The sequence below is a fragment of the Vombatus ursinus genome, unplaced genomic scaffold (genome assembly GCF_900497805.2).
Source record: "Vombatus ursinus unplaced genomic scaffold, bare-nosed wombat genome assembly UNPS02014786.1, whole genome shotgun sequence".
Lineage (NCBI taxonomy): Eukaryota > Metazoa > Chordata > Mammalia > Diprotodontia > Vombatidae > Vombatus > Vombatus ursinus.
In genome coordinates this window covers 43848643-43858463 of record NW_020954564.1, presented here as the reverse complement: position 1 = coordinate 43858463, position 9821 = coordinate 43848643, and the positions used below count along the sequence as shown (strand labels likewise).

At 46.0% G+C, this 9821-nt stretch overlaps 1 protein-coding gene across 2 annotated transcripts in view; it reads left to right on the top strand.

Annotated features, from left to right (window-relative positions):
- The first annotated feature begins 805 nt into the window (after positions 1-805).
- LOC114047149 (LIM/homeobox protein Lhx6) overlaps positions 806-9821 on the top strand; it is a 33676-nt gene continuing 24660 nt past the window's right edge. For both annotated transcript variants that reach the window (XM_027867910.1, XM_027867909.1), the window contains exons 1-3: positions 806-874; positions 1326-1508; positions 2025-2146. In XM_027867910.1, the coding sequence (XP_027723711.1) occupies positions 806-874; positions 1326-1508; positions 2025-2146 (374 nt within the window). The remainder of the gene's footprint in view (positions 875-1325; positions 1509-2024; positions 2147-9821) is intronic.

Here is a 9821-nt window from a genome sequence, read left to right as displayed (position 1 = left end):
ATACCAAGCTGCTGAAGGATTCGGTTGGGGAAGGGGGTGGAGTGGGGGCGGGTGGTTTTCCCCCTTCCCCTTTATCTATGTTGTTTTCTCCCTTTTATCTTTTTACCCCCTTTCTTACCGCCCCCACCCCTACTTCCAAAGAGACCTTGAACCTGCGCCCGCTCTGCTGAAATCTGGGACCATTCGGCTGCTTCGCGGTGCGGGTCCGCCTCTTAGGTTTCTCTCTCTCTCTCTCTCTCTCTCTCTCTCTCTCTCTCTCTCTCTCTCCCTCTCTCTCTCTCCCTCTCTCTCTCTTTCTCCCTTACTGCATTTTGTACCAGAGAAGACGGGGGGCAAGAGGAGGGGGGCAGGAGGAGAAGAAAAATTCGATTTTTAATTACTACCATTAAAAAATCAAATTTGCAATTCTTTGGGTGGTCTGATCCATTTTCTGATTGACAGCTGGAATTGACACCCTCCATACCTCTTATCTCGGGCATTTACGACAATTTCTAATTGCAGGTAGTTTGTGTGTTTCAGAGCTGTGGATTGCAGGGGAACGGAGCGATTACTTCAAGAGCCATGGGTTAAGTGCGGGGAGGGAGGGGGGGAGAGAAAAAAATTCCATCCAAATTCAAATTGCTTCATTAAAGAGACACCGCTTTTGTAGGGAAGGGTTTAAATGCCCGTTGGAAAGTTCTGTGGTATTGTTTTGCTGCGGCTTATATAGGGGGCGCGGGAAGGCGCAGCGCGGACACAGCCGGCTCCTGGCCGTTGCTCACTCGCTGCGTGTGACTGCCGCTCTCTGTCTTTTCCCCTCAAGGTGATGGCTCAGCCAGGGCCCGGCTGTAAAGCCAGCTCCCGCTGCCTGGAGGGAACCGCGCCGCCCAGCATGGTAAGCTGGGCCCTAGGTCTTCTCGGTCCTTACTCCCCACCAGACACAAATCCGTAGCTCCCGCACCCCTTTCTCCACCCTTTCCCCACTCCTGGCTCCTCGGGGTGGGTGAACTGGAGAAATTTCGTTGAGACAAATCTCCCTTGACTCGGGGGAGAGGTGATGGAACAGCGAAAACAGACCCCCTTCACCAATCGGGAAGACTTTGGTCTCTGGTCCCGCTCAAAGTGAGTGACGTCTGGGTCTGGTATGATTACCTCCAGTTCCTCCAGAGGACGCGTGGAGGGCAAAGTCCAACCAAGGAAGACTAAGGGGGACTGTCCTGATATCTCCACCCCACCCTTTCCACCTCCCACACCCAAATGGGAATGTGGTTAAAGGGGAGGGGGCATTTCTTACTGGCTTCTTGAATCCCAACTCAGTCGTATCCCTCTCCTCTCTTTTCTCGCAGGCTCAGTCGGACGGAGATGCTCTGCCCGGGGGCCTAGACAAGGACGAGGGACGCTCTTCCCCATGCACGCCCAGCACCCCTTCAGTCTGCTCACCTCCCTCCGCCTCCTCCTCCGTGCCATCCGCAGGCAAAAACATATGTTCTAGCTGCGGCCTCGAGATTCTCGATCGCTACCTGCTCAAGGTATGTGCACTTACAGTCGGAGAATGTGGAGGTGAAACATAGAATGTTAGAACTATAAAGAACCTTAGAACATAGAATGAATGAGCTGGAAGGGACCCTAGAACACACACAACGATAGAACGGAGAACGTCAAAGCTGGAAAGAAACTTAGAATATAAAATGTTAAAACATAAGATCAGAGCTGGAAAGGAGGGGGGTTTAAATCTGGTCAAAATACTTTAATTTGAAAAAGGAAGAAAGAAACTGAGGGTAGAGAGGGTAGGTGACTTGACTGTTCAAGGTCACATAACGAGTTAGCGACAGAGCAGGGTCTAGAACCTGGGCCTGGAAGACAGATGAAAAGTAGATTGAGTGGCCTGCCTTTCCGTCTTCCCCCATTCTGCACCGGACACTATTCCCGGGAGTTGGGAGCAGCCGGGGAAGCAGGGAAGGACTGGGACATCGAAGACCAAGTTGAGTCCCAACTCTCTTTTCTTCTCTTCTTCTATCCTCCTCTCCCCCATCTCCGATGTCCAGGTCAACAACTTGATTTGGCACGTGCGATGCCTGGAATGCTCTGTCTGTCGCACGTCACTTCGGCAGCAGAACAGCTGCTACATTAAGAACAAGGAAATCTTCTGCAAAATGGACTATTTCAGGTAGGAACTGAGGAGCCCGGAAAGCGAGGGGCCTCGATCATTGAATCTGGGAGCTCTGGGAAAAAGGAGCTAAGATTGGGATGGGGGCTGGGAATGTCGCCGAGTGCCTAAAGAGAGGGTACTTCCACCCGCTTTCTGCGTCCTGGGGAGAAAACAGGGGAGGGGGCAAACTGCAGCCGTCCCAGCAGTGCCCTCAGCCAATTTCCCAAGCTAGAAGGGACCCGCTTGTGGAGACAGACAACTCAGTTATGCAGTAGTCGCTGGGGTCACAGAGACTCGTGGAGAGAGCAGTGTAGAAAAAGGAAGGGTGACGCCTGTAAAGCAACACCTGAAAAAGGATGCCTGAATTGGAGGAAGGGGTCCCCAGTCGGCCACCCAGAGGGAGTTCCATATCGCTTTGCTTCATGGGACTGATTAGGGAATGGGACAGTGATGATATCGCTCCATTTGGTGACCCAATGGAGGGGGGAGGGGAGGGTCTCCCTTGGAGCTCCCCCTGGCACTTGGTAGGCACCTTCTCTCTGCTGGGCTCTGACTCTTTCCTCCTGAGGGAGATCAGCGAATGCATGAACCAGTCACAGAGACCTGGGAGTACGGGATTTTGGTCTGTCCAGAGAGGAAAGACCTTGGCAATTTGGGAGTCCCAGGCTCCCTCTGGTTGCTGCAATGGACCAATGAAGTCAACTCTTTCCACCCTTGGCAAATTTATATCCTTGAGAACCCACAGCTCTAGTGAATGGCCAAGGACTCTGAAATGTCAGAGAACAGGGGGACCTATTTGTAGGAGGGGAATGGAGAAAGAGGTGTTAATCCCTTCACCTGAAGTCAGCACAGGTTATTGTTTTCCATTCCCCCACCCCCCAAAAAAGATCTCTATAGAGGGCTAAATGTTGTGGGAGTGTGAAGGGAGCCCTGAGGAAAGGAGAAGATATTTTCCTCTAAGACCCCAGCAACCTCAACCTCCACCTATAATAAATCTATTCTGCTACCAGCTTCAGCCACTCGGACTACTTCTCTCCTTGCCAGTATTTGAAAGGCAGAGTATTTTGGTGGGCCTAGGGGTTAGTCTACATCCCATCTTCTTTTCTGTCCTTACCCCCCCATCCCCCCACCTCCCGTGAAAGAGTAAAGAACTACAAAATGCTAAAACTAACAGGGAATTTAAGACATAGAATGTTGCCACTAGAAGGGACTTTTAAGATGTACAATGTTAGAGCTGAAAAGGACTTTAGTCCAGCTTCATTTTATGTATGTGAAAACTGTAGCCCAAAGTGTGGCTTGTTCTAGGTCACCAAGCCAATGACTGTCCGAACTAGGATTGGGATCCAAATCAGCCTTTCTCCAAGTTCCATGCTCTTTTCACTATATCATAAAATCCAGTCCTGTGGTTCCTTGGGCAAGGTTGGTCTCAACTTTAACTGTGACAAGGGTCACCCTTTGGGGAAGAGGTCTCTCATAGGGCAGGGCCCTTACATGGGGAAGGGATAGCTGGGCTACCCAATACCCATGGAACTGAGTAACCCAGGAAAAGAGAATTACCTTCACTCACAGAAGGAAGGATCCTGGAATCCTGCCCCACCCCCACTGTTGGGAAGCTGGGAGATTGGGGGAGGGGTGGCATTTTAGTCAGGCTCTGGAACACACAGCCTCCTTCTTTTGACTACAAATTAGCAGATGAGGGAAAGAGGAGGCTTCTCCCCACCTTAGTGAAGGATTGGTTTCAACTGAAAGGATCCTCCCTTCCACATACACCCACCCCTACCCAGGCTTTCAGGATTATGATGGTGGTGATGATGATATGATAATAATAATAATAATAGTAATAATAATGGTAAATACCCTTTATGATAGTCAAAGTACTTTTATCACAACAATTCTGCGATGTTGGTAGAAACATGGGAGCATATATTTATAGCTCGAAGGGTCCTTCAAAGTCATCTAGTCCAACCCCCTCATTTTACAGATGAGGAAACTGGGGCCCAGTAAACCTAAATTACTTATTCAAGGTCGGAGACAGTGATTTGAGTGACAGAGCTGGGAACTGAACTTGGGTTCTCTGCCTTCACATCCTGTAATCTTTCCAGTATACCACAGTACTACCAATAGGATTGTTATCTTGTTCCCAAATAATAAAAGACTTAGTGAAGTGACTTTCAGAGTTTAGAGGTAGCAGGGACTTAGGAAATCATTTAGTCAAATCTCCTTATTTTACAAATGAAGAAGCTGACGCTCAGAGAAAGCAAGTGACTTACCCAGAGTCAATCAATAATCACTTATTAAGCAACCAACTATGTGCCAGCAGGCACTGTGCTAAGCGACAGGGATACTAAAAAAAAAAAAGTGACAAAAGACAATCTCTGCTCTCAAGGAGCTTACAATCTAGTGGGAGACACAACATGAAAACAAATATTTATAAAACAAGCCATATATTGATAAACGGATAATTAACAGAGGGAAGGCAGTGGAATTAAGAGAGGTTGGGGAAGGCTTCCTGTAGAAGGTGAGACTTTAGTTGGGAATTAAAGGAAGCCAGGGAGGTCAGCAAGCAGGCATGGGGAACAGCCAAAGAAAATGCCTGGAGCTAAGAGGAGTGTCTTGTTCATGGAACAGCCAGGAGGTCCCTGTCACTGGATCAAAGAATACGTATCAGAAAGTTAAGGTGTAAGAAGAACGGAAAGGTAGGAAGAGGCTAGGTTATGAAGGGCTTTGAATGACAAATAGATCATTTTCTATTTGATTCTAGAGGCAATAGAAACCCACTGAAGTTTATTGAATAGGCAGATGATATGACCAGACCTGCATTTTAGAAAAATCACTTTAGTGGCTGAATGGAGGATGGATTGAAATTGGGAGAGAGATTGAGGAGAGTCTTTTTGTAAAAAACATGTCTTTGGAGCTAGGAGGACTCTGAGGAGAGGGACAAAGATTCTGTGGATGGGTTTGAAGAAACATCCAAGGTCAAAGGGCTAAGGTTGCATTCTAAGAGTCATCTAGTCTCTGCCTTTTCCACAGCCCCCTGACTTCTGTCTACCTTTCCAGGAGGCTCTTGCTGGCTTTTGGTATGCATATCACAGAAGTGTGCCATTATGGCCTTTGTTGGTTGTCATAGGATCTAGAATTGGTAGAGACATTAGAGATTTTATAGTCTAACACCCAAATTTTACACACAAGGCCCAGAAAGGGGGAATGACTTGACCAATGTCACCCAGCAGAACAGGGCCTCCACTCACCGACCCATTTACCAGGTGCCTTATTTAAGAATGGGGGTCTTTAAAATGAATGATCTATAAAGTAGATTAACCAGGGAAGTTGAGTTGTAGGAAGAGAAGATAGTACAGGGGTTGGTGCCTTCTCTTGTATCATCTTGATATACCCATAGAAAAACTCCTTGGTGTTGGTGGTAGTTGCTTCCAGTGACTTTAACACTAGGCCCCTTGGATTGGGGGTCTGTAGGGTGAATAAGGGTTCCCCACAACATCTGGCGGGAAAGACCAGAGGTCAAATTTGGATTATGGCATAATGAGCCTTGGTTTGCTTCACAACTCAGTGCGTGTGTGCGTGTGTGCGTGTGTGTGTGTGTGTGTGTGTGTGTGTGTGTGTGTATTATGTGTGGCAGGGTGGTAATGAAAGAAAGGGCACAAAAGGGTATGTATGTGTTGGGTGGTTTGGAATATATACATCAAGGTGTGTATGTGCGTGTATGCTAAGGCATATAGAGAAAGCAGCATGGGGTGTTGGGAAAAACACTAGTTTTTGAATCAAAGTACCTGAGTTAAAATCCCAGATCTTCCCATTAAATACTTGTGTGATCCTGTGTAAGATATTTCTTTCTGTGGACCTTATTTTCCTCATCTATAAAATGACCTCTGAGATCTCTTCAAGTTATAAATCTGTACTAGGATCCTTTGTATATGTCTAGGCATGTGTGTGCATACAAGGTGGTACAATGTATGGTTGTCTGCAGAAAGATAAGTATGAGTTTGTGTCTGTGTACGAGTATCAGGGCATATGACAGTGTGTCAGATGGGGTGGTGAATATGTGTGTGCATCAGGGTAGGTATGAGAGAATGTATGCCATTTGTATTAATGCATGTGAAAGATAGGTGTGGGAATAGGAAGAAGGGGTGCCATGTCCCACCCCTAACCATCTGTCCAGGCACAGGAAGAAACAAAACTTCCCATTCACTTTCTGGCTCCCTGTTGGAAACCCATTTTTCTCTGACTGTGGAAAGAGAAGGGGCTCCAATGGTAGGTTAGGGCCTATGTCTGAAAAACCATAGTCATTCTTGCATCCATAATCTCTTCTATAACATTCCCCAGCTCCCTCCCCCCTTCCCCACTCCACTCCCCCTCCCCCGCCACAACCCCAACCCTGTTCAGTGTGTGCTTATATGACTATGAATATATTTCCTTGTATATCTGGCTCTGTGTGAGAATAAGCATGCAAGTGCTTGTTTGTGTTATAACCTTTGCTTCTGAGTTTATGTGAGGATGAGTCTATAGATCTGTCTCTCTGTATAATAAGAGCATCTCTGTGTTTGAGTCTATGCAAAAAGAGGTTTATGTATGTTTCTCTGAGAATTTGTATGTGCATAAAATAGTCTCTGTGAGACTATGTGTGTTCCTGTGTATGAAAAAGTGTGTGCCTGTATGAGTTTCAATCTTTATCACTCTGTATGCAAATTCTGTTATGTATGTGTAGGTGAATGAATATATCTCTGTAGGTGTGTGTGCACACATGCCATGTACGTGTTTGTATGCCTGTGGATTCCTTGCATAGGAAGCACTTGACAAACTGTCTCTGTGAGAAGGAGGGAATGGTTGAACAGGATTCTCTTACCCCTCTATGGAAAAGGCTCTGTCCTAGTTCATAGCCAAGTTCCTTAGGTAGCTTCTACTAGAGGAACCAAGGTCAGCCCTCTAGATCTCAAAGGAAACTTCCCCAGAGGAATCAATGGAGGCCAGAGTGACCTTTTGCCCTCCCTGCCCTCTTCCTACCGAATGTTTTGCTCTGACTAGGCTATGATACCCCAGGGAAATAGGAAGACCCAGGTTCTGATCTTGACTCAATCATTAATTTTCTATGCAAACTTGAACATGTTGCTTCCTCTCCCTGCTTCCCTACCCATTTCCCCTACAGGTTCTGGGCCTCAGTTTTTTAATTTGTCAAACAAGGGATTGGCACTCAGTATCTCTAAGGTCTTTTCCTGTTCTAACATTCTCTGCTTTCACATGCTATGGGCTACTTATTACCTGAATTACCAGGAAATCCACTTCTGATCTTTGGATTTCTTCATCTACAAAATGAGTGACTTGGCCTGGATGATCTAACCTTCCTTTGAACTCTAGCATTCTATATTCTGAGTTCTCTTCTAGCTCTAACCTTTTTGACCTCTTCTAACCCCAATAACCTGTGATTCTCAGGGGGAGGGAGCAGTCTGTCTTGATCACACTCTGCTTTCAGATAGTGGGGAATTACTGGAACTGGCTGGCTTGGGGTATAGAATGTTGGTATCACAGACTTCTCAGAGTCCCCTGAAGCCTCAAAGTGAGGAGGGGAAAATATACCCCAGTTCATTTGCTGGCATTCTTCTGTGGAGCTGCTGTCAGCCCTACCCTTTTAGTTACTGGCTTTTCTCCCTCAGATCCTCCCAAAGGGCCGAGGACCCCACCCCTTAGGGTCTCGGTTTTCACAGCCCCAGGTTTATTGACTTTAAGGGATTGGCAGCCTCTGTCAGAGCAGCGTCTCTCTCTGTTGGAAGGAGGGGCCCCGCTTGGCTTGGTCGGCTCCTACTTTGGATTTTCTGCCTTTGCTCTGTGGTCGACTGGGTTCTCTCCTTCCCTTCCCCACCACCTTCCCTGCCAAATCATCAAATTGAGGTTCATGCCCAGACCCAGTTAAAATCTTGTTGCAACTCAAAAAATAAATCCGTGTGCTTTGTGTGGGCTTTTCAAAACTGCCCCCATGCTCTCATGTGCCAAATGTCTCTCAACTTATCTATAAATTAGGGATAATAATTACACTACCTTACCTACCTCACAGACTTTGCATGTAACATGAAATAATGTGTGTAAAGTACTTTGCAAACCTAAATCATGATATCAATGTCAGGTGTATACCACTGGGAGGAGGAAGAAGAAAGGTGGTCCTCCATTTTCTCTTCCATCCCCACCCTAACTCTAGTAGCAGGCAGCAGGCAAATCAGCTGGGGTCAGGAGGTTTCATTGTCTTGCTGGTCCAGAACAATTTGCTCTTGGGGCCTTAGGGATAACATTTATTCAGTGCCATGTTTTTAAATTTACAAAGCTTTTTCTTTATAACTAGGTAAGTAGTTAAAGTTTTGTTGTCTCTAGTTTGTAGAGAGGAAACCTTTATCTCAGACAGTTAGTTGACTTGCTTAAGGTCATGCTAGTTAGTGTCATAGTCAACCCTTGAAACCCGGTCTCCAGGTCCAGCACTTGTTCTACAGAGCCATAAAGCACTGTGAAAGTGGAAAATTGACTAAATATGCCAATAGCAAAGCCTCAGAATGTTAGAGCTGGAAGGGAGATTAGAATTCAGCTGCTTCATTTTACAAGATGGGATTTGAGAGAAAAAGACAAGTTGGAATGCAGGCCCACCAGTGTCTTCTCATGAACAGGTTCATGTGAGCTTGTTTTTGCCCATGGACTACTTTTAAGTCAGGTTCTAAAAGGGAATCAAAAGCCAGGAAAGACAACTAGATGTAATGGAAAGAACACTGCTCTGAGAATGAGTAGACCTGGATTGTAAACCTGATTCTACTGCTAACTTGATGTGATCTTAGAGAAGTCATTTTTCCTCCCTAGGCCTCAGTTTCCTCATCTGTAAAGTAAAGGGGTTAAAGTGGTTGATCTCTAAGATCCCTTCCAGCTCTTTAAAAAAAAAACCCCAATGAATTCTGTGCAAACACACACACACACACACACACACACACACACACACCATTAATAGAGCATGAAAGCTGCAACAAAACAAAATCAGTAAGATTTCTGAGGGTCTGACCTCTCACATTAAATAAACATTTCTTTGGGGGTATCATTGTGAAGTAGTTCTACGCATCCATACCTTATGTTTTCCATAGTTAACTGGGGTAGCAATGGAGGTGGGAACACTATATCCCAGAAGTACTGTCTAGTCTTCTGATTCAGTGTTCTACACCAGGTGGTTCATGTCAATTCCCCTTCCTACTCATCCTCTCCCCCAACCCCCATAACCTCTTGGCCATAACCCAGGCTGAGGGTAAAGTAATGGATGTTAACCACACATTTCTTGAAGATAAAACAAAATATCAGACCTGGAAGGGACTTTAGTACACTTTTAGAATATAGAATGTCAGAGCTGAAAGAAATTTAGAAGACAGAATGTTGAAACAGAATATTGGAGATGGAAGGGATCTTAAAAATCACTTAGTGCTCTACACTCCTCCCTAAGCCAGTGGTTATGGATAATACTCTCTGAGGTCAGAACTTTTCAACAAGTCAGCATCTAAATTGACCCATCCTACTAGCAATTCTCCCAATTTAATTACTCAAAGTTTCTCTTTCCTGCCCCTTCACCTCAGGTTCTAAGTCAGTGAGCCCCACCCCCTTACATTCTCATTCTCTCTCTCTCTCTCTCTCTCTCTCTCTCTCTCTCTCTCTCTCTCTCTCTCTC